The sequence below is a fragment of the Panthera leo genome, chromosome D2, assembly GCF_018350215.1.
Source record: "Panthera leo isolate Ple1 chromosome D2, P.leo_Ple1_pat1.1, whole genome shotgun sequence".
Classification (NCBI taxonomy): Eukaryota; Metazoa; Chordata; class Mammalia; order Carnivora; family Felidae; genus Panthera; species Panthera leo.
Genome location: NC_056689.1, coordinates 86251348 through 86278096, shown reverse-complemented (window position 1 = coordinate 86278096; position 26749 = coordinate 86251348). Strand labels below are relative to the sequence as shown.

Sequence of the window (26749 nt, the reverse complement as noted above, 5' to 3'; positions counted from 1 at the left end):
CAGCGGGCTGCTGGTCATGTGAGGGGACCCCAAGCCAATGGCAGGAGAGGGCCCTGAGCAGGACTAGGTAGCATCCGCCCGGAGACAGGGCCGCTAAGGGACCGGGGAGCCACAGTCTGAGAGCTATCTTGGGGCCAGGCATCCCAGCTGGGAGGAGGGCACTGACCCAGGACAGCCCAGGGACAGCTCTGGGGCAGGGCCGGTCTCTGTCTCCTGCGATGGTGGTCGGGATGGGACGCCTGGACGCAAACCCCCACACCCCGGTGGCCATCCTCATGCTGCTGTGACCTGGGAGCATGGGGCTGGGAGCCCTGGCCGGGTGCTTAGTGGCTGTCCGGCTCCGGGGCCCTGAGTCCCCGTCTCCGTTTGTGATGTGCTTCTCCAAGGAGCCATGCCTAGCTTTCCAAGAACGCCCTCTCTCTGCCTTGGTGCTGTCCCCAAATCCAGGCGGCACCGTACAGAAGCCGCTTCTCCCCTCAGAGTGGGCATGGCAGCCCCTGGCACCAGACTGGGGGGATGGTCTTAGGGCAGCTGTGAGCGCAGGGCCCGCGGAGCAGGACAGGAGGGGAGGGGAAGAGAGCACGGTCCCTCCTTCCTCCAAAGCTCGCCCTGCCCTGGCGGACTGGCGAGTCTTCCAGCTGTGGACCCTGGGGGCCAGCACAGCTCCTCCTGAGGGTTTATTCTGGTGAGGTTCTGGCTCTGCTGTGTCCCGCACCCTCTGCCCCCCAGAGTCAAGCCCAGAACCACAGGAACCAGGGGGGAGGGGAGTCTCATGCTCTTCTGTCCTGGGGGGCTCTTGAAGTGCCCCCCCACACACACACGCCCCAGCCTGGCCCCGAGAGTCCTGGTGGGGCCCTCAAAACGTTCCCCAGTAAAACCAGGACCAGGCGGAGCAGTCACCGTCCCTTCTGGGATGTCCCTCGGCTCCGGAGAGCCAGCCGGGAAACCAGGAGGCAGCAGGGAGTGAGAACAAAACCACCCTGTCTGCCCCACCTGGGGGAGCCGCAGGGAGGCCCGGTCGAGCCACACGCCCAGGGCAGGCGGGGAGGGAATGTGGCACGGGCCACCTGCTTCTCAAAGCTGCCACCTTCACACACGGTGGGCGTCCCTCCAGGGGCCACCCGCACGCGACACACAGGACCACACGGAAACGCTGCGCCCGGTGCGGCTTCGACACAGACCTCCCTTCATTCTCTTTCGTGCTTAAATAAAGAAGGAGCAGAACTCGTTTTCTGTTTCTTTCTTTTTCTTTTTGGTCTTTAAAGTGACAGAAAGGAGACAGGAGCAGCTCCTACAAACAACAGGCCAAGCTGTTTTCCTTTGGAAGTCTCCCGCATTCCCAGAGTGGCTCCCCTCTCCAGGCCCTCACCGCCAGGGCGCCCGCGGGCCCCCAGCTTTGGGAGGATCATGGGGGAGGCCGGGCAGGTTCCGGGTTCTCAAGTGCACAGAGACCCCGCGCCGAGGGCTTGGGGAGGAAGCGCCCCACACGTGCAAGCTGGTTTCTGGAAGCCTGCGGGCCTGAGGGGGCCTGGCCCAGGACCTGGACGCGGGGTGGCAGGCCTCGCCTCTGCTAGGTGCCCCAGTGGGCGAGGCAGCAGCAGGAAGGGCGTCGTGGGCTCCTGGAACTTCACAAACCGCAGGAGCTAAAGCCTGAGTCGGGGGAATAAAGACGTTCAGCGGGGAGGAGCCGTGGTGCTCCTGGGGGCTGTCCTCCTCCCCACACACACCTGCTCCCCTCTGGGGACCCCCCAGCAGGCTGGCCACCGTGGGCCTGGCGCATTTCTGCAGGCAGCTGGCCAGAAGGCACACGGGGCCCCTCAGACGGAACAGGTGATGCGGAGGGCACCCCCAAAGTCAGAAGCTCCAGGAGAACAGCCGCGCCCTCACCGTCGGTGACCTTGAGGGAAGCAGAGAGGGAAAGAGGTTACCTCGGGGTCAAGTGCTGGGGGACAGGCCCCTTGGGGGTCCGACCAGCAGTCCAGAGCACCCGCTCAGGCTCTGTCTCGCCAGGGACCCGCAAGGACCCCCCAGCTCCCACTGGCCCTCACCACCCCAGGAATCACGCCTCCCTGGTGCCACATTGTGCCCGCTGAACCTCCTGGGTGGCCCCTGTCCCACTCGTGTCCATCTCACCTCCCAGGGCCCCAGGATTTCCCAGAAAAAGGTGCAGGACACTTGACGGCTCAAGAGCCCAGACCACGGGGCTCCCCATGAGACACTAGATCCTTCTGGCCCCTCATGGCCAGGGGGACTGGGGAGCTAAAATGGTTGTGCACATGGCTTGGGGCTCACAGCTCAGATGGACCCCAGTGTGTCACCGTCAGAATGTGTGACCTACACCCTCTGGAGGGACACGCCCTCTTGGTGTGGGGGAGCCCCCTGGGGCTGAGGGGACAGACCCTTGAATAAGAAAACCTTTCCCAGGTCTCCCTGAGCAGGCCCGGCCGCAGGGATGGACGGGCACCTCAGCCCCGGCTCCCGGCCCCGCACGGGGACAGCAGCCACGCCTGCCAGAAGGGAGCTGGCCCGAGTCTGGTGACCGGGGGCAACGTGTTCTCTGCACTTTAGTCAGGGGGTGGAGGGACACGTGACAGGTCTGCAGGGCCACACGGTCACAGGAGGTCCTGGAGGGCGAGGGGAGCTGGCGTCCAGCAGACAGGAGACAGTCCGGCCCGGCCAGGAGAGCCCACAGGGCGCAGACGGCTGCTCTCCCACCAGGAGGGGCCGGGCTCCCCCACCCGCCCCCCCTCGATGCGCTCGGACCAAACAAGCGGAAGCGATGCTGCCGGGGTCCTGCCTCAGACCCCCAGATGGAGATGCCGCGACAAGGCCCAGATTGCCCTGAGACCGCCACGCTGGGAGAAGGCTCGGCCGCCACGCGGAGAGGCCCTGCGTGTGTGTGAGAACGATGGGGGGGGAGGGGGAGAGAGAGAGAGAGAGACAGAGACAGAGAAAGAAAGGGGTGGGGGGAGAAAGACAGACAGAGAAACAGAGACAGACACACAGCTCAGGGCACCCGACGTATCGTGGCAGGGGAGGGGCGCCACGGCCCAGGAGCACACACAATCCTAAGAAACACCAAAGCCGCGACACGTTAGGCCCGTGTGTGGTGGCAAAGCCTGTTCACACATCACACAGTGATCGTCGCCGTCTGAGGGCCCTGAAGGGTTTGATCTCTCTTAGCTGGGGACAAATAAGTGAGAAGAACATAAAAACTAAGCAGCCAAAGAATGAGGCAAATTCAACTCTGCAGAGAATAGAGCTGAACAAAAATGAAATTTACTCACAGGTATCTGCACGGATGGGCTGCGACGTCTAACACCAGCACTGAATCTGGACTCAGCCAAATAACTGTGTGTGTGTGTGTGCGCACGCGCGTGTGGACACGTGTGCCCAGGTCAGCCCCGTCCACACCACACCGGCCCTGGGGGGCTGGCCTGGAGGCCCCAGGACCCACCTGTGCCCTCGAGGGGCACAGAGGTGGTGCAAGCAGGTGGCTGGGAAGAGCTTAAGCCCAAAGCAAACCCCCCCACCCCCCCGGAGGACGCGGCTGGCCCCAGGTCGGGGGCTGGGTGGAGGGGACAAGACACTGACCTCCCAGACCTTCCAACACAAGGCTGCTGCCCTTGTGACAGGTGTCCGTGGTTGGTGGCCCCTCCCTGCGACATCACCGAGGCTCAGGCGCACTGACCATCCAGGTCCCAACCCGGCGTCAGGTTCCCGAGGGGCCCAGGAAAGACCCTGGGGCAGAAGGGCTGACAGCAACAATCCCCCCCGTGAGTGGCCCGGCTGGGCGGGGGGCAGGGGACGGCCCTTCCTCCTCTGTCCAAAATGGCCGGATTCCGGTGACCGGCAGAGAAGCTCTCTCAGTGGCTGCAGCAAACCAGACCCGTGTTGGCCCTGACACAGGGCTCCGGGGGTGGCCAGCAGCCCCCCGGGGGGCAGGAGGGGCGGTGGGTGCAGAGAGGGGATGGGGGGTGTGAGGGTGGAGATGACCACGGCCCTGGTGCTTAGGGCTGAGGGACCATCACCACCCCTGCCTCGTAGACAGGGGCTCAGGCTCCCGACCCTGTCCAAGGTCACTCACCTAAGCCTCGAGGCCAGGACGCAAACCCACATCCCAGGGTGACCAGAACAAAGCACCCCAGACCGGGTGACTCCAAACCACAGTTACCCCCTCTCTGTCCTGGAGGACAGACCCTTGGAATCGAGGTGTCCCCAAGGGGGAGCCCTGACTCTAAAAGGCCTGAGAAGGGGACCCCATGGGGCCCTAGGCCTCCCTGGTCGTAGACCCCACCACAGTGCAGCTGGACAGACGTCAGGCTGAGCCCCAGGAGCGAGGTGCCCCGAGATGCCAGGCCCTCTGCTGGAAACAGTGTCCCCCCAAGTCCAGGCCTGAACACCCAACCCCGGCCCCGACCACACTCCCTGCAGGGAAGGCTGCTCCAGAGGGCTCCACAGTTCCCTGGCCCGTCAGGGAGGAGGCCTGAGCAACACACACTCAAGGGGCAGGGGTTTCTGACCTGGGGTGGCAGTCCCTTCCCTGGCCAGGGAGAGGCCCTGACTCAGGGTCCCCAAGAAAATGTCTCTCAGAAGAACATGACTCAAAGTCACTGTGTCACGGGAAGCGTGCTGATCCCAGTGAGCTCTGCCTGGGGGGTGTCTCAGGGAAGCTGGACGAGGGTGACAGCCACTCTCCATGGATGCGGGAGCTGGATGGGGCTCTGCCCGCCCCCCCACAGCCGCTGCGCGCTCTGGGCAGACGAGGTGGGGTCCCAGGTCCTGCACCGCTGAGCACGCAGATCCCAAATGAGATGAACAGTCCCTTAGGAAGAAACACTGGCCAGATCTCGGCCTGTTGCACAAACCCATTCCCCCCAGAACCGTTTTCTTTCTGCCTTTTCATCTGTCCCTGCCCGGGAAGCAGCTGTGACCACCCAGGCTGAGCTCCTCTGCAGGCGTCCGCACAGGGGACCAAGAGCCCACCCTGGACAGGGGTTTGGGCAGCCACACCTCCATGATCAGGTTGCTGAGTGGCCCAGCAGACACGGTGAGGAGGGGCATGGGGGCTCCGGGGAGGTCACGGCCGGTCACAGCGGGAGCTGCTGGGGGCCGAGGGGTCAGCACCACCCGGGAATCGGCGCACGGGCCGCCCCTTTCCCTTGAATGCTTTGGGGGCTCACATCAAAGGCAAGCACACTTCGCTGCGAGAACCACACCACCCCGGGAGATAATTAAACCTGCCCAAGCCCCTCTCCGTCAGCAGCACGACCTTTGGAGATGTCGTTAAACATCCATCAGCCCTGATCCTCGTTAGGAAAACGCACCACAGTCTCCAGAGGCGGCGGCCAGCCCGCCCCTTTCGCCCCTTTCTGTCTCGTGCACCACACGGGGCCTTCAAGGAGGCCCCCTCCCGACAAGACAAGCAGGGTGGTCACGGGTCTGTCCTAGTGCCCTCACCCACCGCCGCTCCGGCTTGGCCGGGCTCCATGGGAAGAGCAGGTGTTTTGAGAAATCTGGGGAAGAAGGGGGAGCCCCCTGCACCCTCCTTGTACCCAGCAGCCAGGAAACCCCCCTCAGAATGCGTGGGACCCCTGCCGGGTCACTTCCTTCCTCCCAGCCCAACAGGCCCAGAACCTGTCCCTTGTCATGCAGGGATGTTCTGGGGGACCCCCCCAGAGCACCCCAGCTCCTGCTGTACCTCTCACCCGCCCCCCTGGAAAATGCGGGAAACAATGGGAAAGGCGAGATCACTACACTGGCTGCTGCTGGCGGCCACAGCTGCACAGAAAAGTTTGTTCTTCCAGGGGCTTCCTAGGCAGGAAGACACCCAAATGCCCAGCACGGCTGCCCCGCCTCCCCTCACCCCCACCCCAGGCTCCGGGGTCTCTGGGCAGGGCCCTGCCTCCACCTCCACCATGCAAGTGCCCGGACATCCCCTCCCCCCTTCCCCCCTGTCTGCCCCTCACTGGTCCGGGCTGACCTCCCAAGAGCTTGTCCCCCATCAGGAGTGTCCCCCATGGGGCCCCGAGGTCACCACCACGGGCCCCATGGTTAAGGTCAGCCGAGGCCGCTCTGCCCGCCCGAGTCGCTGGTGCCCTAGTGACTGGGTCCACAGCTGGGGCTTGTCGAGAAGATGGGGGTGACCAGGAGGGCTCCCCTCCCCCTACAGGGCCTGGGCTGTGTGGGCGGAGGGTGGGCAGCGTGGCGGGTGCTGGGCAGCGTCCCATGTCCCGTGACGGCGACCAGAGCTGCTGCTCCCAACACGTAAGACCAGAACTAAGAAGGCCCGTCTCCCCAAACCACAAGCCTTCTGAACACAGTGACATCAGCCAGCAGCCACACGCAGAAGGGGGAACCACCAGGCGTCACAAAACAAAGCAAGAGAGGCAGCCACTGGCCGGGCATCGCGGACGTCCACCGTCCTGATGGTGTGTGCAGAACGCCCCCATGCAGACCCCCACCAACCCCTCCCCCCCCCGCCCCCCCCACGGCCCAGTCCCTCAGAAGTGCCTGCCACACAGTGGCCACCTAAGCTCACATCCTGGGTCTGTGACCCCGCTCCAGCCCCAAGAGCCCCACAGCACACGGCCTTCCATGGGCCACACACACACACACACACAGAGCTCTGCCACTTGACTTTGGCTCTTGGCCAAGCGCGGCCACCCCCTCAACCCTGCGGAGACCTGTGTGGCCTTGGCTGTGGCCCCCGTGCACCCTCCTCTACAGAACTGGGCCCGAAGCCACCTGCTTGGTCCCCATGGTTCCTGCAGCACCACAGAGACCCCGGCCCAGGTGTGGGGATCCCAAGGCCACTGAAGTGCTATTTCCTCTGGGAAATTCAGACGCGCTGGCAGGAGGCCTTCAGAATCAGGGTCAGTCACGCCCACCGGAAGTGGACTCCCCCCAGGAATGCGGGTATCAGAAATGCCGGCTCCTCCAGGATGGAGGGCTGCACGACTGTGGTTTGAAGGAGTTTCCCCAGGATATTTGGCAGTTGATGCGTGGCCCAAACCCTCTGGTCCGGAGGCCCAGGCGCCCCGCTCCCAGTACTCCCTCTCTGTCCGGGGGGGGGGGGGGGGGGGGGGGGGGGGGGGGGGTCCGGGGCTGAGGTCAAGGTGTCCAGAATCCCCAGGAGAGCCCGGGCTACACGTGATCTGTCCACGTGGACGTGGGAGCCTCCAGCTCAGGGTTCTTATTCCAGAGATGCCCCGGGGCAGGTGCCAACCTGCCCACCTGCCCCAGATCCTCTTCCCGGGCGGCTTCCCCCACTCCAGCTACCCCTCCAGCTGGGAAGCACCTTCTCTTGCCCGGGGTGCTGTGGGCTGGTGGGCACATCAGGCAACCAGTTCTCCCCGAGGCCTAGACGGGGCCAAGGGTGCTGGTTGTGCAGTGGAGGGCCCGGCTGGGGGTGAACCCCAGCTGCCTCCCGCGAGCCAGCGTCCCCAGGTGTGGGATGGGGTGCCACAGCCCCGTTCCCCGGTGCCGCGGGCCCCTGCTGCGAGGGTCTGAACTCACGAGAACTTACTTACCTGAGGGGGAGCCCACACAGGGAAGCACAGAATGGAGGGGTGGCTTGTCAAAGGGGCCCTGATGGAAATAAGGGTGCAGGGTGACCATGCCGAGCTGGGGGCCTGTCAGGCACAGCTGTGCACAGGGGGCTCTGGGAGAGCTTCTCCAAGAGGGGGACGTGGACCAACAGCCTTGAGAAAGAGGGAACGACCAGCAGGCACGGCGCGAGGCAGCCGCTGTGGCTTTGCCACACGGTGCCAGGGGCAGGGCATGGGGAGAACCTAGGGGTTCTCAGGGGGCCTGTCTGCCCTACACCTGCAGCCCCACTACTGGGTCCAGTCATAGTCTCGGATCCCCCGAGACCTGAAGGACCTTCCTGCCTGGTTACGTGCTCACACCCCCCGCCCACACCCCATCTTGACGTGGCTTAGAAAGGTGCAAGGGTGCTGGTGGGCCCAGGGACTCTGCCAGGATGGGGACATGGTCTCTGCACACGGCCACCAGCATCTGGTTGCTGCGGGTCGCAGGTGCAGTGGGGCACCTGGGGGGTGTGGACGCTGCTTACGCCCAAGCGGGGAGAGGGGGCTCCATATCTGTGCCCGCTTATGTCGCAAACTCAGGAAGATCAGCCAACACTGGGGGCGCCAGGGCGGAGCCAGACCTCTCCAGATGGGACTGGTTGCACCGATTTGACGTGGGACCCTTGTCACGTCCATGAGCACGTAATTACAAAACACACAGGAATAACTACAAATGGAACGTAAAATAAAATAAATAACCCTAACTGTAGGTCGTAACAACCACAGAGAAAGAAACTGTCTCGATGACTTGGAAAGAGGAACTTGACACACAGCCCCCACCCCAAGGACACTAAGATCCTTAAGGAAACCTTGGAGTATCCCCACTGATCACCCAGTAGCAGTATTCCACATATATTACACAGCTGGTAATTACATGCCAAATATATGCTTTACATATATTTAATATTTGACTAATTGTACATACACATTAACTTTTACATAGAAAATTAATACCGTTGACCCCTCAATAGGGATTGGGAGCACCCCGGCACAGTCAAAAATCCATGTGAAACTTTGACTCCCCCCAAAACTATTGTTAATTGGAAGCCTCGCCAGCAACATAGTTAACACATATTTTGTATGTATTATATGCTGTATTCTTACAACAAAGCCGGCCAGAGGAAAGCAAACGTTATATTAAGAAAACCGAAGGAAGAGAAAATTTTACATTTACAAACATTCACACACTGCTGTGTATTAATCGGAAAAAAGTCCGTGTACAAGTGGACCTGTGCAGGTCAAGCCCGCGTTGTTCAAAAGTCAACTCCATGTGAATTTCATTAACAAGCAAGATTTTCTGCATAAGAGAACAGAAATGCAAACCAAACAACCAAGAAGTAAAAATTCTGGATTAGAAAAATCAGTGGTGGGGCGCCTGGGGGGCTCAGTCGGCGAAGTGTCCAACTTCAGCTCAGGTCACGACCTCACGGTTCATGAGTTCGAGCCCTGCGTCGGGCTCTGTGCTGACAGCTCAGAGCCTGGAGCCTGCTGTGGACTCTGTGTCTCCCTCTCTCTCTGTCCCTTCCCCACTCATGGTCTGTCTGTCTCTCTCTCTCTCAAAAATAAATAAACATTAAAATTTAAGAAAAAGAAAAGAAAAATCAGTTTCAAAGTCGATTTCTCTTCTAAAGAAATTCCTAGGTCTGCTTGGAAACCACGGGGGAGGGATCACCAGCTGCCCCTCCCTCGAGAGGACACAGGACCCCTTGGGGAACGGCCAGCCCCAGGTGTGGGCGGGAAACGAGCCGGAATCCTGGGTTGTGTACAAAGCATGGCCACGGCTTGGGAGCCGCTGAGCTAACCTGCCGGGATAGCCCTTGGGGACGGAGTGACAGAAGCCCCAAAAGGGCAATCATTGCACAGATTGACGGGAGTGAGTATGTCCCACGAGGTTGTGTGCTGTGACAGTTCCCTGGGCACTCTGCAGAGTGCTGGGAGCCGACCTGTCCTGCAAGACTGCATCCAAAGGTTACGGGATGCCCAGGGCGTCACTGAAGGTTGCTAAGGAAAGACCTGAACAGTGATTCTGAAGAAGATGGGGCCCTGGTGGAGGTGGTGCTGCTCGAGTCCCACGGCACACGTGTGCAGAATGTGGGCCCTTCCCCGTGCACCCCTGGACCTCTGACCCCAGGGCAGGTGCCGGGTCCAGGGGTGCTGAAGCTGCGTGGAGCCAGGGGTGAATATTCAGAGCAGGTGTGGGGGGGGGGGGCAGGGGCACGGAAGCAATGACATGCAGGGCGATGCGTGCTCTCCCTGGGGGTACAGGCAGCCCCTCCCCGAAGTCAGGAGAAGCCCCTTTGCTCCAGGTACCTGCTGCAAACACGTGAGTCTCCCAGCACAGCCTTGCCCCTGCTCCCGCCCCGCCTACCTGCACCCTGCCTGGCCACCCTGCACTCAGGGCACTGCCCAGAAGAAGCGGAAGAAGCGGAGAGGACGGCCCCGGCAGGGGGGAGGTCGGACAGGGCCTGCGCGCCCACAGCAAGCTCAGAATTCTCAGAATTACAGGCCTTAGTTTCCTCCGGGAACAAAATAATTATAACCTTCGCGGAGAACCTGAGTTCCCTGAAAGCAGTGCAGGAAGTCAGCTGAAAGCCCATCTCCAGACGCGGAAGCACCTTTTTATTTACAGCTGGGAAAAGAGAAAAGTCGGTTTGGGGCTCGCAGCTCAAGCACCCTGCTCTCGAAGGCACGACAGACAAGGAAAGTGAAACCCTGGACACGGGGTCCGGATGCTTCTGCCCCAGCCGGCCCAGCACACAGCACATGTACGCAGACTTCCAGCCTGAAGGACCCACCGCCCACAGGCACAGCCTCCCGGGGGGGGGGGGGGGGGGGGGCGGTGGATCCTTCCGGAACAGCACCACACAACCCCGTCAGGCTCCAGTCCCCTTCACCACCCGCTGACCCGTCCCTGAGCCCAGCTGGCCTGTCAAGGACGAGGCTGGGGGAACCAAGCTGAGTGGACACACAGGCCCCTAACATCTGCTGACCAGATGAGAGGGGACACTGGGCAACTGGGGCCCCGAGGACTTCAGGCCCCACCCCTGGAAGGGGACTGTCACCCTCTGCAGGGAAGGCGCTGCGGTGTGACCACATTAAGGGCTCTGATGAGGAAACGCTGGCTTTCTCGCACGGCCGCCCTGGGGTCCTTGCAGGAGGGGGGCAGAGGGAGACTCGACACTGAGGAGCGGGAGAGGCCACGTGACCGGTGCGGTCACAAGCCCAGGGACTCTGGGAGCCCCCAGGAGCTGGAAGGATCCTCCCCTGGGGCCTCCGGAGGGAGAAGGGCCTTGCAGACGCCTGCAGTTTGGGGTTCTGGCCTCCAGAGCCAGGAGAATAAATTTCTGTTCTTTCCGGTGGCCCCGCATGTGGTCGTTCGGGACAGTGGCTGCAGCTAACCCTCCGGACGCCGTTCGCTCAGTGAAGCAGAAACCCAGTTCCTGGCCCCTCGAGGGGGCTGCTCTGTGACCTTGGAAAGCTCCCTGCCTTCCAACACTCTGGCGGCTCAGGCAGAAAGGGGCGCGCTGGGGCCCCTCCAGCTCACATGCAGCCTGGGAGTGTCCCACTGGCCCTAGAGGCAGGGAGGGACCCCGCGCGGCCTTCTGCCCCCCCCCCACCCCACCCCCTGCAGGTACCGCAGAGCCTGGCCCACGCCTCAGCGGAACACTGCCAACAGCCCGTCCCCCACCCGGCTCTGCCCAGTAGGGTCCCTGGGCTCCGAGTGCTGCACAGAGGGTGCTCTCAGGGCCCCCGGGACCCAGGTCTCCTGTCCCCATAGCTCTGGGCCCCGCGGGGCACGCTCCTAATGACCGTCGACCCTCTCCCCGTGTGGGGCCAGCAGGCTGGACGAGGCCCCGTCCCATCTGTGCCATCCACCTCCCTGCCCAGTCCCCATCTCTGGGCCCCCGCCAGGCCTCACACCCCGTAACCTTGCTCTGCCTCTCCGCTGCACCAAAGCTTCCTCCCCTCCAGCAGCCGTCCCGTGGGGCCTAGATCATTCCACGGATCCACGACCCCAGGTCCAACATTGCCCTGAGTGCTGGCCTGCCAGCCGAGACTCGGGCACTCAGACACTGGCCACCGTGGTCCCCAAGTTCCGGGAGCCGACAACCAGCATCCCTGGCTGGTCTCTTCCGGCCTCAGATCCCCGCTCCCTGCTCTGTCCCCTCCCCTCCTGTCCACCTCCCCACCCCTGACCCCACAGCCAGGGGTCTTTCCAGTCAGAATGGGGCCATTCACCCCTCTGCCTAACATGCCCCCAAGGCACCCTCTGCTCTCAGGACAAGGCTGCAGCGCTGGCCTCCCCAAGCTGTGTGCCTCCTGCCCCACCCTGGAAAGTGCAAGATTCCTACCACCACAGGCACTCGCCCTAGTAGCTCACGATTAGCTCACCGTTCGTTCTCAGTCATATGTCGCCTCTTCCAGGCAGCCTCCCCGGATACCTAGTCCAGGTCAGCTTCCTCACCAGACACTCTGCTGTGGGGCCCGTGCCCCTTCTCAGCACCTTCCTGCACGTGATTACGCACAAGTCTGGGGAACATGACTCGCAAGGGAGGCCCTCCTTGACGCTGTGCACCCTCTGACCCCCATCTGGAGGGGCACTCAGCCCTCCGTGGGCGGGATGCCACCCTCGGGAGCAGTTACCCTCACCTGTCAGGCACCGCTGCCTGCCTGCAGGCCAGGCCTGACCAGTCAGCTCCCAAAAGGCCTCGCCCTGTGACCCGTGGAGCCCCTGGAGCCTCACAGTCAGGAGGCGGACACCCGCCCCATCCAGCCAGGAGCACAACGCCGTCCCCACCCCAGGGATGCAGCCTGTGGCAACCTGGGGGAGGGGGCGTGGGAGGGGCCAGAAAGGCGACTGCCAACAGGTCATTACCAGACCCCCCGGGCACCCTTCCCTCACCACCCGGCAGCACCCACGTGGCAGGTGCTACGGTCACTCCGAGACAGAGGAGGAAAATGAAGCTCAGAGATGCCAGCCTTCGGGGCCAGAGCAGCAAGCGAGCAGCCAGGGCCCTGCGAGGTGGCCCCATGTCTGTCCCTGGAGGTCAGTGCCTGCTGAGGACCACTGTGCCCTGTCGCTGGAGCCCGCCCCGGGCTGGGCTCTCACCGGTGCCCTGGCCGCCGAGTCCCAGGATGGCTCGGGGCTTCTCCAGAATGTCCCTGTGGACACCCCCCTCTCAGCCGAGCCTCCTGCCGCCCTGCAAAGTGGGACGGAGGAGTCTCGGGACCAGGTGGCCCCGGGAGGGAGCTGCCGCCACGGTGTGTGCTGCTTTCCTCCTGACCAGCACTGGTCAGCAGCACAGATTCTCCCCCGGGGCCGAGGGGCTCTCGGCAAGTGCCTCAGGGGGTGGTAGCAGGGCCAGTCGGGCTGGGCCCCGGCAGCCGGTGGACGTGGCCCGAAGGACAACCATCCCCAGCAACCCCTGCCCCAGCGGCAGGACCGCGCCGGCCTCCTCCCAGGCGTGCCCAGGTGCCAGCGACCATGCCCCTCCCGTGCGAGGCGAAGGCAGTTCCCGGCTTCCCCCTGGAGGAGCAGGCCAGAGGGCCTGGTGCCCAAACAGCACCACTGACACTCGAAAGCAATCTTGTGGACGGGAGACTCCCGCTCACCAGCACCATTAGCCTCCTGCCTGGCGTGGACCTCACGGCAGCCTTCCATCCTCATCCAACAAAACTAAAGAGTCACTCGGGCAAGACCACTTTGTGCTTTGGTGCCGACAAGATCCAGCATCCCTCGCTCCCAGAGCCCCACGCACCGCTGGGGACAGCATGGGCACAGTCCCCGAAGCCAGAGGGACAGAGACAGAGAGATGCTCAGGGACAGAAACAGAGAGAGGGAGAGAAACACAGAGAGGAGAGGGAGGCCGGGAGGGAGGGGGAAGGGGGCGGGGAGGAGGCCGGGCTGTGGGCACGGGGCCCCTACAGCAGGCAAACCTGTCTGGCAAGATTCTTCCCTCTGCTTCCTGGTAAACAGAGCCAGCCCTGAACCACCCCAGCCAGGGGCTCCCTGCCCGCCAGGCCACACTGTCACCCCCCCATACCCCCCCCCCCCCCCCCCCCCCCCCCCCCCCCCCGTGGTAGGCTCACGGCCCTAGGAACTGCCCACTGTGACCAAGGATCTGAAGGTCGGTTTCGAGGACTGACTGCTCACCACATCCTCGCTGACAGCACGGGCCCACGGCGAGTGGGGGAGGCGCCCAGCTTCCACCCTGGCCCCAGACCAGGCCAAGGGCAGGAGGGGCCTGGTGAGCAGAGAGGTCGGGTAAGGGGGCAGCAGAGGGCGCAGACGGTCCCGGGGCCCACAGGACACACCCAGAGCGGGGAGATGCCCAGAGCACCTGGCCTTTCTCCAGACTCCCCCCGACACACAGGGCGCCCACGCCCCATCACAAAGACCCAGAGGTCACAGGGCTGTGCCCACTTCGGGGGAGGACAGGTTTGTGTCCGGACCCCTGGGAGTCTTTCAGAGACGGTGACCAGGCTCGATGCAGGAAGCAGGTGGAGGAAAGGGTGGGGACAAGGCTTCGGGAGTCCTGGCTGTGACCCCGCCCAGGTGCACCCCTCACCATTGCTTCCTCAATCCTAGGACCCCCCCAGACACGTGGCACAGCAGTGAGGGACCAAGCCGGGTGCCCCACAAACCCCTTCCCAACCACACGTCGGCCGGCCCAGCTGAGGCCCGAAGGCCCAAGCTGGGAAACTGGCACCAGACAGGCAGACAGGCAGGTGGACCAGACCGGACAAGGTCAGCTAGAGGTCACAGAAACTGAGGCAGAGGCCCCCCTGGGGTGGAGGAGTGCCCCTCTGACACCCGCCTCCCCTCTCTCTGCTTCTGTGGGCCTGGGCCTTAGGCTAAGGGGCCCGAAGAGGGCCATGGCCTGACCTCCAGAGGGGGGCCCCACCACACGCCCTCGGGTCCAATGCAGGCAGCCTGCACGGGACCCGCCTCCTGCCGTGGGGAAGGACAGGGAGGGGAGTGGGCCCCGGGGGGCCACCACGGGGGCCAGTGACCGCTGGACACACCCCGCTGCTCAGGCCCCAGAGCCGACGCCCTCTGATGGGAACACACCCAGCCCCTCCCTGCATCCTGGGCCCCCCGGGAAGTTCACGGCGGGCAGCCTCTGCCCCTCGGCCGTTTCCTGACACCCCACATGGTGACCACCCCACAAGCTGCCTGGTGACACCCCAGGCCCATGGGGTCTCCTTCTAAGACCTGGGGTGGGAGGCCCTATAGAGTTCTCCCGGAGGGGAGACAGAGGGTAGGACACCGGCCCAGGGACAGACCCCGGAGCACCTGACCGACACAGGTCCGGGAACCACGCGCCCGCGGGAATGGGGGGTGGGGGCTAAGGCCACGCGAGTGGCATCTGAGGGCAGCCAGCCAAGTCAGGACCCACTGGGGACAGGAGGGAGGGGCTGCGGCCCCAGCGTGGGGAGAGAAGAGGGAGGGACCCCTCAGAGTGAGTGGCCAAGAGGAAGCTCCCCCCCCAACACCTGCGCCTTCTCCAGGACGCAGATAAAAGGGGACGGAGATCTTTCGCGGCCCTTGGAAAACTGGCCGCAAAACACCAACCAGCCCTGTTCTCCGCACGGTGGCTGACGATCCCCCACGACTCGACTCGGAAAGCCTCTCTTCCGCGAACCGCAAAGCAGGGTGCCGCTGCCATTAAGCAGGCCTCTCTGCCAACTGCCAGCCAGAGGTGGAGGCTTCCCAGCAGAGCAGCGGGAGGGGCACAGGAGCAGCCCTGCGCGCTCACCTGGTCGGGCGGCTTACGTCTCAAACTGGGTTAAGACCTCCCTTATTTCCGGGGCCACATGCTGCGCGGCATTGGCGGCCTCCGTTATGGCTTTCCGGTACATCCCCTTCTTCTTACGGTTAAATCTCAGTTTGAAAAACTCAGAGAAAGGGGAGAGTTTTGAAGTAGACAAGAATGACGTAGTCGGAGAACCAAACCACGAGACTTTGGCTTCTTGCCAGGAAGGCTCCCCGTCCTCCTTCTGGCTAAGACTGATGTCAAGGACACGCGCTGGCCACCAAGGAAAACCATGAATCTTACCCCACACGATGTCCCCTACGGCCACGGTCCTTCCGTCCTCAGTCACGCACTTGGAGACGCTCTGTGTGTGCAGCCTGACTGTCAGGGGCGGGACCGTCTGCCTCGCGGCCCCGGACGAGGACCTCACAGACGTACCGTCGCCGGACAGGTCACACGTGTCCGGTGACGGCACTTCTGAGCTGCACGATTTGGACTCGTCCAGGCTGTCGCTGCTCCACACAGATTCACCGGCACAGTCCGTCCCCCTCCTAGGGCAGGCGGCGAGGAACGCCAGGCCGTCCTGCTGGGGTTTACCCTGGGGACACCGCTTGAAGTCATCATCCTCGCCAGAACTTCCGGAAGACGAGTCCGCCGGCCCACGGCCCGCGGAGCCGTGGCCCAGGAGAGAGGGTGAGCTGGCCCGGGGGCCTCGCCCGTGGCCGTTGAGCGCCTCCACCAGCTCGGCTCTGTAGACGGGCTCCCGCTCCCCGGCCCCCGGGCGGTGGGGCTTCAGGCGGATCTTGGGGGGCGGCAGGCCGGCGCCAGGGGGCCCGGGGCGCGTCAGCTTCAGCTTGGGGATGGAGGCGCTGGGCCCGCTGGGGTCCTGGCCGCCACCGTGCAGGGCCTGGGAGGGGCAGAAGGGCTCGAGGGACCCGTGCACGCGGGAGGGGATCTCCACGACCTCGCCCGTGCCCTGGGGCGTGCTGTAGGAGATCTTGATGGCCGGGCTCCGTGGCACCCGGGCCTTGTCCTCCTCTCGCTTCTCCCTCTTGCTCCTCCTCGTGGCGGCCGCGGGGTCGCCACCGCCGGCCGGGTCCTCCGGCTTGCGGGGCTCGCTGTCAAAGCCAGGGCCGCTGCCCACCCTCCTGCGCGGCCTCGGGGCACCCGGGGGGCCGGGGCTGGCCTCGGGGGGGCTCAGCGTGCTCTTGCACTTCTCACAGAGTACTTGGCGCGGCCGCAGGCGGATGGGGCTCAGGGCCAGCCGACCCGGGTCACGGTTGCGGGACAGACGCCGGCGTGTCCTCTTGATGGTCCGGGGGGGCGGCTGCGGCACCCACTGCCGGTAGGTGCTTCTTAGCCAGAGCGGGGGAGGGAAGGGGGCGCCTTCGAAATACGGTGGGAACGGGGGCACGAGCGGTGGCTTGGGGTCTGCGGTCTCGGGGGGCTGGTCCCCGTCGGGAGGCGGTGGAGGGACTGTCCCCAGCTGCATTGCCTCTCCGTCCTGCTCCGCGGGGGCCGGGCCGTGGCAGCCGTTGACTGGGGGGCCCTCGGGCTGAGGCAGCGGGGCCGACAGGGGCAGGCCAAACAGGCCGGACCTGGCAGAGGGGAGACAGAGGGGAGAGTCAGGACGGGAGGACACCGCTGCACCTGGCCCCGGCCCGTGGGGCCCGGAGCACCTGGGGAGGCACACGCCCCCACGTGTCCACCACGTGGGACATTTCAGGGGAGGCACGTGCTCCACCAAGTCTCGTGACCAGCACGGCGGCCACAGCTCTCGGGTCCTCAGGGCCCGACGTCCACACCTTGGTTCACGGTAACAAGGGGAATTCGGGCAGATGGAGACTTCCCAGGGCCCCGGTGTAGGCATGGGGGCCCTGGGAGCCTGAGAACAGGGTCTCTGGTTCTGTGACATGGCCTGAGCAGGCCGGCTGCTCTTCACGGGCCTTGTCCACCTTCTCCCTCCTCCCAAGGGAAGACCCCAAGCATGCTCCCTACAGGGCTCAGGGCAGCCCATAGGAGCCGGGTCCCAGGCGCCGGCCGTGTGTGGGGGCAGCAATGGCCTCCACGGCCCAGAGGGGACAGAAGTCAGCCACCGAACCAGAGCTTTGGGTCTGGGAGTGAGATGGCTCCCTCCCAAATGCTGAGTCGGTCTCAGCTGTCTCCACGGCCCTCGGGTGAGGGTGACACCCACACCACCCCTGGCCACCGTAGCCTGGAAGGACCACCCCTCCTGCCGGGCACCCCCAGGCCCTCCCACAGGCCCTCCAGCTCCAGCAAGGAGAGTGGGCCAGGCAGTGTCGACAGGGCCACGAGACCCATGGGAAGGGAACACGAGAGGGCAGGAGGACCCCTCCCACGAGGACGCACGGCCAAGGCCAATGGCACAGCGGCACCCACAGGGCTCCGCAGCCACAGTCCTGCCCTCTCCCCGGGAAGCGTCGGGCCAGGCAGCCTCCATTCAGACGTCTGGGCACCTTGGGGCGTTTCGTTGTTGAAAGTTGTGGTCAGTGCTCCGTCCCCCCGGACCCCGTGCCGGGGATGTCGGGAGGCCGTACTAACTCGCCAGCGACGCCCGGGGTAGCAAGAAAACACTCACTGTTCCAAACAGTGAAAAACAAGGCCGCGTAGGTATGCGTAACTTCTAAACAAATGTGATGTCACCTGCGAGGCCCTTTGGCCAAAACCTGTTACTTTTTACGCACAAAAGCAGACTTCTTCCGCCAAGTTAAGGGAAACACGGCACTTCTGTGCTCACCGTCCACTACGAACCTAACCGAAGTAGAAGCGACAAATGAACGGTCTGCCTTTTCTATTTCCAGATGGTTTCTCCACTTGCTGTTCTCCAGAAGAATCGAGGCCAGCTAAGAGGGCCCACCGCGCGGGACATCACCGCCTCCAGCTTGGCCCCCGAGTGCCGCGGACCGGCCGGGAGCGGGCACAGGCCACACGGGAGCCGGCCGCAGAGGGCTGCGGGACTGGCCCAGGCGCAGTGGCCCGCGGGGACATCGCCTCCCCAAGGTCCTCGGTCTCGAGGTCGATGAGTTAACAATATGGCGGCACACCCACCGTGTGAACACTGCCCCGTTTTTGTGCAAGGTCGTGGTAAAAGCCCGGAAACCACGGTTTTCCTTTCTTATCAAGCTCCTGTCTACGTGCGGCCATCCCCTGACACTAAAGTCTTCGCGTGTGGGGGCAGGGGGTTCACATTCGTCTCCCCATGACCAGGGAGTCCATAGACACAGGACCGTGGCCACGGGCCCCAGGGAGACTGCTCCTGCCCTCTGTGTGGCCAGACAGCCGAGCTGTAACCTGTAACTGTGAGCCAGGGAGAGCGGTGGGGGGAGCCGTAAGGCCAGCCTGGGGGGGAGCAGCCAGCCACGGGCCGCAGGGGGGCACCCGGCTCCCTCCGAGGTGGGATTCTGCCCTGGGGGAGGGGGGAGCGGCCACGGTGAGCCCCGCCACCCATCTCCGTCCTCTGCTGGGCGTGTGGCTCTTCGTGTGCCCAGTGGCCCGGGACGGCCAGGCCATCCCCCTGGACCACATGTGCTGCGGCCCCTGCAGCCACAGGCCACGCATCCCTGCTGACCAACAGCGATACCAGAGTCTGCTCCCCAGTGCTGGTCTCCTGCACTAGAGGACTCGCACGCTAGGATGGGCCGGGACTCCCGGGGAACGGGGGGCCCCGGGGTCGTGTCCCCACCGGGAAAAAGGGTTCCGCACCCCGGCACCGGGCACACGGACCTCACAGCCCCAAGAGCCACCTCCGGTTTCTGTAAGTCAGGGTTTACTGACGCCCAGCCACGCGTGCTCGTGCTGGTGCTCGGACTACCCTTGGCTGCCTTCCTGCTCCCCGCTCCCCACCCCCCCACTGCTGAGTAGCCAGGACAGAGGACAGGCGCCAGGCCCAGAATAGCTACTGTGCAGCCCTCTCGGGGAAGTCTGCTGGGGTCCAGGTGTGGGAGACAAGGCCCGGCCCAAAGCTGCCCCCACCCCACCCACAGTCGTGGCCAGCAGGCCAAACCTCACCCTGAGTCCTCAGGCATCGGAGTGGGGACTGGACCCCACACCGGAATCAGCACCTGGTTCTTTCCTTTCAATAAGCCTCATAGAACATAGAACATTCAGAACAAAGCAGAAACTCTGAGCGCTAAACACATGTACTCACACCAAGACACACACACACACACGCACACGCACACACACACACGTGCACACACATTCACCCTGAGCTTCTGGGCCAGCGTGCTCACTGCCTCTTGCTGTTAGGGGTGCTGGGATCCCCTCCATGGAACCCATGGCGCCCATGTAGAGGCCTCAAACGAAGGGGGTGTTGGCAAGGAGAACGGGGAAGGCAGGAGGTCCCCACCCCCCGCAGCCGTGGTGACCTGACAGACGATGACATCAAGACACGCAAAAAGTCCCCAGGGGCCCCTCAAGGGACAGCCTTAGCCCCAGTGGGAACTCCAGGATGGCCAGGAGGTCACCGGGGAGACCAGCCCCTATGCTGAGTGGGCACCCAACTGCCACCTGTGGGCACGAAATAAGGGCCACAGTGAAGGTTCCAGAACCTGAGAGGGAAACCTGTAGGCACATCTACAGACCAAGGGGTCCCACAGACCAGGAGAGGCCACACAGCAGACAGGATCCACACCCCTGGGACCTGGAGTGTTGTTCCCAAGGCCCCCCCAAAGCCCACTTCCTGCCCCCCTTTACAGGCACTCAGACCGTGACCAGACCATGGGGATTCATCCACATTCCCCACTCCCCTCCCAAGCTTCTCTGCCTTCACCCCACTCGGAACCAGCCCATACCCCCCCAGGCTCTCCTTCCCTCTGCCCCACCCTGTCCCACGCCTGTGCCCCTACCAGCCTGCCTGTGGGGGTGCAGAACCCCTCCTGCCAGCCGGGGTCCGGGGCACCCCAAGAGCAACCCCCCGGGGCAGGTCCTTTCCCTCACCCGGAACCCGTCTTCCCTCTAGAAGCCTCCTCTGCAGGACCCTGTGGGCTGACAGCGCCTTTGGCCACCTCCCCCCCGTCAGGGGGACAGGCTGGGGACAGCTGGGGCGGAGAGGGGGTTGTCGCCCTACCCCCGAGGCCCCGAAGCTGTGCTCCAGGGAGGTTTCCCCCCCTCACCGTTTATGACACACCCCTCAGAAGTCCCTGCGTGTTTACGACAGTCACAGAGACCGGTGCACGTGCTCTATGGCTCCTGAGTGACCCCTCCCTGCCCTGGGAGGTCAGACACAGCTTCACAGAGGACCCAGAGCCCAGGCAACACGCCTGCACCTGCCCTGCGTGGGGGCCACAGCCTCGGGGGTGCGGCGGGCTCCCAGATGTCAGCTGCGGCCTTGTGGATCGGCACTCGGGCCGGCTGACCCCGCGGCCCCGTGACTCCGCAGGCGGCTGCTTCCTTCCAGCCTCGGCCACACCCACAGCTGCCGGAGGGTAAACAGCAGCCAGTGAGGGGCTCGCTCCCTGGGCAGCAGGAGCCTGGGCACCAAGCCCCGCGAGGTACACAGCGTCCCCCTGCCCGATTCGCCGATGGCGAGGCGGCTGAGGGAGGCCAGGGCACCTGGCGGGTCTGGTGACAGTAGCGGTCTGGGCTCACGTCTCAGCTCCACTGCCTCCAAGTACAGAGACACAAGCCGTTCTCGAAGGATCTCAGCACCCTGTCTCCAGCGGGGTGACCTCAACTGGACCAGAGGGCACGAGGCGTGGCAACACCACAGCCTGTGGTTTGCCTACGGGGCCCAGCCCCTCGGTGAGGCCAGGCTGTGCTGACATTGGCACGTGCCCAGGGTTGGTGGCCCCGGCCAGCCTGGCAGTGCCCCCCCAGGTGGCACCGCAGGGCCTCAGCAGGCGAGAGGGCTGGGAGCCCCGCTGTCCCGCCCTTTACTGTCCTTGCTGGACCTACCGGTTGCCTACCCAAGGATGGGGTAGATGTGTGTGAGGAGGGGCCCTGGGACTGGGGTGACTCACAGTGCAGAGCTGGGGCCTGGAGGGCCGGACTGACCAAGGTCTCCATGCAGGAAACTGGGGACCCCCAAACGAAACCTCAGCACAGCGTCCTCGGGGAGTTGGGGGAAGGGCAAAGGAAAGGTGGGGGACACCGAGGTGAGGAGCCCAGGAGACTCTGATGGGGGTGAGACCCAAAAGCAAAGCAGTTTTTCCCCCGAGTGTCCCCACTCTGCCGAGACGAAGGCACGGCCATCTGGCATGGACACCGGGCCCAGAGAGAAGCAGCCTAGCCTGCAGTCCTTGGCAAAACACCAGCGGCCGGGCCTCGGCTCACCCGCCCTCCCTGAGGTCTCACCCATGCAACCAGCTCAGCAAACCCCCAGAGCAGCCGGGCCCGAGCTGGCCCGTGGCCAGGAGGAGACGGCCCGGCCGCCTGCCAGAGCTCCCGGCCTCCCCTGCGGCCTCTCCGCTCTACCGACTCGGGATCCAAGCATCTGTGGAACCTGACAGTGGCCTCCGACCCCAGCCAGGTCCACGTTTGCCCTGGCCTTTCCTTCCTCAACCTCGCACAGGGAGAGGCTACCCTGGTGTCCAGTAGAGAGGTGAGAAAACGTGGCTTCTGGAACAGAAACACCCCAGGGGTCCATCCGAGGAGCCTGCAGCCCCAGGACAGGCCTGAGTCCCGATGGTGAGGCCCACCCTGCGGCCAGGCTCCTGCCCCCCACCTCCCTCCCCCCTCCCCCCACGACTCTACACGTTGGTTTAGGACACGTGCAGCAGTCTGTCTCCTCTGCAGCCCTGCACACAGGGAGTTGCAGGGCCTAGCCCCGAGGGAGGGTCAGGAGCAGGCTGGCACAGGGAAGGTAGGGTGGCCTTGCCAGGCCTCTAGGGTGTGGAGGCCTCCGGGTCCACTTCTGCTCAGGGACTTGTGAAAAACAGGTTGGCAGGGGAAGTCACAGCCTGGACACCAGAGTGACCCCTTGTCTACATGGGAGGCCGCCCTGCCCCCGTGGGTAGACCCAGGGTCTTGGGGACAAGCCATGGGGCAAGGCTGTCACATCTGGCCCCCTGAGTCCCAGACCACCAGCATCATCCCAGTAGAGCTCAGCTGACCACACCCTCATCTAAGCCATCTGAGGGCTCCCGCAGTCCACACCCCCTCATCACCTCCACGCTGGCCAGGTCCCCTGGGTGCAGCTGCCTGCCAGCCGCAGACCCTGCCACCCCATGACACACAGGGCACCTTGCTCCTGGCCCTTCTGGCCCCTGAAGGCAAGGAGGACGTGCTCAGCAGGGCCCGGACCAGGTGTCCATCGTTGTTTGCCCGGTGAACCATCCCAGGACCGGTCGCCAGTGGTCAAGCCTCCCTCCTGGACCAGGGGCTATGCCTGGGACGGAACAGGGGTGCTCTCCTGCCCGGGGACAGGCCTGCTGGGATTCCTGACTGGCTGGAGTCCCAACCTCCCAGGGTGGGGTGTGGGTCACAAAGGCCCAGGAATCTTGCACGGTAATGGCGCCCTGGGTGACTCACAACTGGGGAAGTTTGAAAAACACCAGTTCGGGGATGAGGGCTGGGGACCTGGGGTTTGCCATCAGGCCCGATGGGGCAGCTGGTCGTCGGGGCTCCTGTTACTCTCGAGACCTCTCCTTTACCACTCGGGTCTCTGCTGTCCTGGGGCCATGCCTCAGCCAGGGCCACCCAGGTTGGGGGACCTCAACCCCAGGGGTACCCCCAAACCACCCACAAAACAATGCCCACACCCGCCCGGCACCCCAGCCCAAAGACTTGGGGCAGGCCTGGGCCATCTGCACCCTCACTACACCAGGAGAAAGCACAGCCTCACAGGGAAGCTGGAGGGTCCACGCACAGTCTTCCTGGGACTCAGCCCAGGCACACAGTAGGTAGTCAATGAATGCAGGTGAAGGCACGAGAAGGCAGGCCCTCAGCAGTGGAGGACCTTCCTTCAGAGCACAAAGCAACCTGGCAGCAGGTTCAAGGCTCGGGTGGGAGGAAGCTGGGCACCGGCCCCGGCAGCTCCACACACCTGCTGAGATCTCGAGGGCCTCTGTGAGCTCTCGTCCTCCTGTGCACATTTGGGGACGGGAATCTGCCTCTCAGAGGGCCAAGGGAGGGGATGCCGCCTCCCAAATGCCCGGAGAGTGACACTGCTCATGGGCCCCGCTCTGGGACGGGAAATGGGGGCTGCACGAGGGACCCCTCCTCTGGGACTGCTCCACCCCTGCAAGAGACTCAGGCCCCCGGCCCCCCACCTCCCACCCCAGGCCCGCACACAGACGCTGGAGGCTGCTGACGATGACAGTCACTGGCACGTGCCTGGCCGCGCACCACGGGCACACCGACAGCTGCGGCCTCGCTGCCCTCGACAGACCTAGGACGACCCCACTGCTCTGGGACCCGCGGGTTCCCAGAGGTGGGCGGCTGTGTGCAATCGGAGGGAGGTCCCAGCTGTTGTTCCCGGCCGGCCAGCGCCACCACCCAGGGTGGGGCCTCCACTGACCGGCCCTGCCACTGTCACACGTCGGGGAGGGGCAGCAGGCACCGAGGAGGAGAAACCGGCCCCAGGGAAGGCGGATCGGTGCCACGGACACGGCAGCCCAAGGCCAGACACCGCGGCCCACAACACCCCACCCGGGGCTGCCAAGAGACCCCACCTGATGACCAGGCTGCAAACAGGAGCGCTGAGTCCTTAACATCACGGGCAGAGAGCGGAAGGCAGGGTGAAACCAGAAGTGGCAAGAGGAGGGGAGACGAGGGTGGGCAGTTTCGGGACCACGCCCCGGAGGGCTGGAGGCGCTGGGGGGCCGCAGGGGGTCTCGGGATTCCCCACAAGGAGGAGGGATCAATGCCGATCGGAAAGAGCCAGCGCTGAGAAGAGCTGCACCCACTGAGGCCTCGGTTCTGGGCCACTCTGGTTACAGCTGAACGTGGCCGTGGCAGGGCTGACGCCCACCAGCGTGCTGCTGCCAGTTCCCACACTGGGGATCCCAGCACAGCCTGCTGGCTTCTACGGGGGAGGGGGGTAGCGAGGGGAGTGACGGGGGTGTTGATCTCCACACCAGGTTAGCCACAGCCTCGGGGAGGGGAGCCCAGTTGGAGGCAGAGAGGAAGGGGGGTGAGGCTGCCATCTCGCAAACATTGCCACCCACAAGCCGAGGGGCCCACAGCCTCCCTTGTGCTGAGCTGGGGAGCCCAGAAAACGAGGGGGGGACGCCTCTGTTGCGAGTGCCCCTCTCCAGGGACGAAAGGCCAGGCAGGGCTGTGCAGACAAAGCCTGAGTACAGCCCCCGCACAGACAGGGGAGCAGGGACGGACCGAGCTGGCAGTCCTGCCCGAGAGAGGAAGTGATGGCCATCAGGGGCAGGAGACCTTGGCCACCCGGGGGGGGGGGGGGGGGGGAGGGAGGTACAGGCTTGGCAGCCTCCAGGTGGCTATGTTGCAGCCCTCGCCCCCCACCCCCACCGGGTCCCGCCAAGCACTCTCTGTGGTAGCCAGGGCGGAGCGGGGCGACAGTCACCCGGGAGGCCATATGTTAAATCACATGACCGGTGCATAAATGGCTTCTGGCACGTCTAATAAAGAGATGATGCCAGCAGGGTAACTGTTGAAGAGTGATGGTCTTCCTGCCACGTCCCCGCTACTGCAAGGTCTGGGCTCCACGGAGGGAAAAAGTTGGGCCTCCGCAAGGGGAGCCATTTACTGCTCTCAGCTTGGAGATAAGGCCCAGCAGGAGCGCCAAGACATTAGTGCCTGATTAATGCCTAATCATTTATCTGCGCGACAGCTCACTGCCATGTGACACTGTATCCAGGAGACTCTTCCTGCCTCCGAGTCCCTGCAGCGGGCGCACAGGTGCGTCTCAGGTGCCCCCAGGCCTGCCCGGGGACCCCCTTCCACCCCGGAAAGCAGGGCTCCTGCGGCCACCGCCCCCCGCCCCCCGCCCCCCGCCCCCGCTCAGCACCTCCACGGGCGCCTTCTCGCTCCCACACTGCCCGGGGCCCCTGCGCCCCAGGCCGCGCTGCGTGGGTTAAATCCCACCGCTGGACGCAACTGCTTGCCATCAGTCCAAGCCTCAGCCCCGAGTCGCTCCTAGGAGTCTGGGGGGACCCAGGGAGATAGACAGGACGCCCCCACTTGTGAGCGACTGGCAGGGCAGGGCAGGGCAGGTCAGGGCAGGCGCGCATCTGAACCCGCTCCCCCGCCGCCCCCCAACCGACAATTCTGAAAACAGCCGAATTCAACAGTGCGTCTGAACAAAGAAAAGTGCGTTAATTATGGCAGACGTGCGGAGTTCGGGAGCCGGCGGCACGCGGCGGCGGCGCGGGGACTCCCCGCCACCCCCCCCACCCCCCCCACCGGGCGCCCACCGCCGCTCCCGCCCCGCAAGTCGCGACGACTTTGAGAGGCGCTCTGGGCCCCCCGAGGGGCGGCCGCGCTCGCGCGCCCCGAAGCCCCGGGCCGGGGGTGGGGGGTGGGGGGATGGAAACCGAAAGCGGGCGCCGGCGCCGAGCCTGCCCCGCCCCGGAGCCGGTCCGGGCCCCCACCCCCACCCCGCCCCGCGCCGGCCGCCGGGGGTGGGGGGAGGGGGGCGCCCCCGCCCCCGCTCACTTTTTCGTGCAGTCCAGCAGGATCCCGGCGAAGCTGCGCTCGCCGCAGCTCACGGTGACCAGCAGCGCGCCGTTGACGACCTGCTCCACCCGCACCGGCAGCCGGCAGCCGGCCCGAGGCTCCATGCTCCCGCGCCGCGTCCCGGCCCCGGCCCCCGCCCCCGCCCCGCCGCCGCCGCCGCCGCCGCCGCCGCCGCCGCCGGGTCAGCCCGCGCGTGACGCCGCCCGCCGGCCGCCTGACGTCACAAAGCTCCGCTCGGGGCGGCCACCGCGAGCGGGCCGGGGCGGCGGGGGGTGGGGCGCGCGGGGCACCCCCCGCCCGCCGACGGGGCGCGGGGGGTGGGTGGGGGGGAGCCGGGGCCGGGCGCCTGGGAGCCGGCGAGGAAGCGCATTGCGGGACCCCCGGGACGGGGCAGGGCCGGCTGCGCCCTCCGCTGGGGCCCGCGGCCGCGAGCGCCCGCCCAGAGGACGTGCGGGCCGGAGCTCAGGACCCCTGCCCCGGGGCCGCTCCCCGCCCCCCGCCCCCGCGCCGGCCCGGCCCGGCCCCCGCCTTCCCCCGCCCTCCCCCCGCCTCCGGTCTGGCACCGGGTGGCCACCCGGCACTGCGGGGAGGAAGTCCGGGCGACGCGAGCAGGAAGCCGGTCGGGCCGGGCCGAGGAGACGCGGGCGCCCAGCTGCGGCCCACTCGAGTCCTCGCCGCGGAGGGGGCACTTGGCGAGCCTCGTGCGCTCGGCGCCTCCGCGGGTGACCGGAGGGCGCGCGCTCGGCTCGGGGCTGCCTGTGCGCCTGGGGGTGGCCCGCAACGGCGTTGGGG

At 65.2% G+C, this 26749-nt stretch overlaps 1 protein-coding gene across 3 annotated transcripts; it reads right to left on the bottom strand.

Annotated features, from left to right (window-relative positions):
- Positions 1-1240: 1240 nt before the first annotated feature.
- Positions 1241-26077, bottom strand: PWWP2B (PWWP domain containing 2B). 3 transcript variants are annotated; one of them, XR_006194533.1, is made up of 4 exons: positions 25937-26077; positions 15353-16947; positions 1728-1897; positions 1241-1650 (listed from the first exon to the last, which is right to left on the bottom strand). XR_006194533.1 is itself a non-coding variant. In XM_042908538.1 (3 exons), exons 1-2 carry the CDS (start codon positions 26059-26061, stop codon positions 15366-15368), a joined length of 1707 nt encoding a protein of 568 aa, XP_042764472.1. In that variant the 5' UTR covers positions 26062-26077; the 3' UTR covers positions 1241-1897; positions 15353-15365. The 3 variants fall into 3 exon arrangements, 2 of the variants coding, with proteins under 2 accessions (XP_042764472.1, XP_042764473.1); XM_042908538.1 differs by having other exon boundaries at positions 1241-1897; XM_042908539.1 differs by having other exon boundaries at positions 1241-1897; positions 15653-16947.
- Between the last annotated feature and the right edge of the window lie 672 nt (positions 26078-26749).

What these genes read in the sequence shown, in the direction of transcription:
- PWWP2B (XM_042908538.1), bottom strand. Translation starts at nt 26,061, where the DNA reads ATGGAGCCTCGGGCCGGCTGCCGGCTGCCGGTGCGGGTGGAGCAGGTC. An exon ending in CTGCTGGACTGCACGAAAAA is followed by an intron (nt 16,948 to 25,936) that starts GTGAGCGGGGGC and finishes CCCCTCTGCCAG; the next exon opens with GTCCGGCCTGTTTGGCCTGC.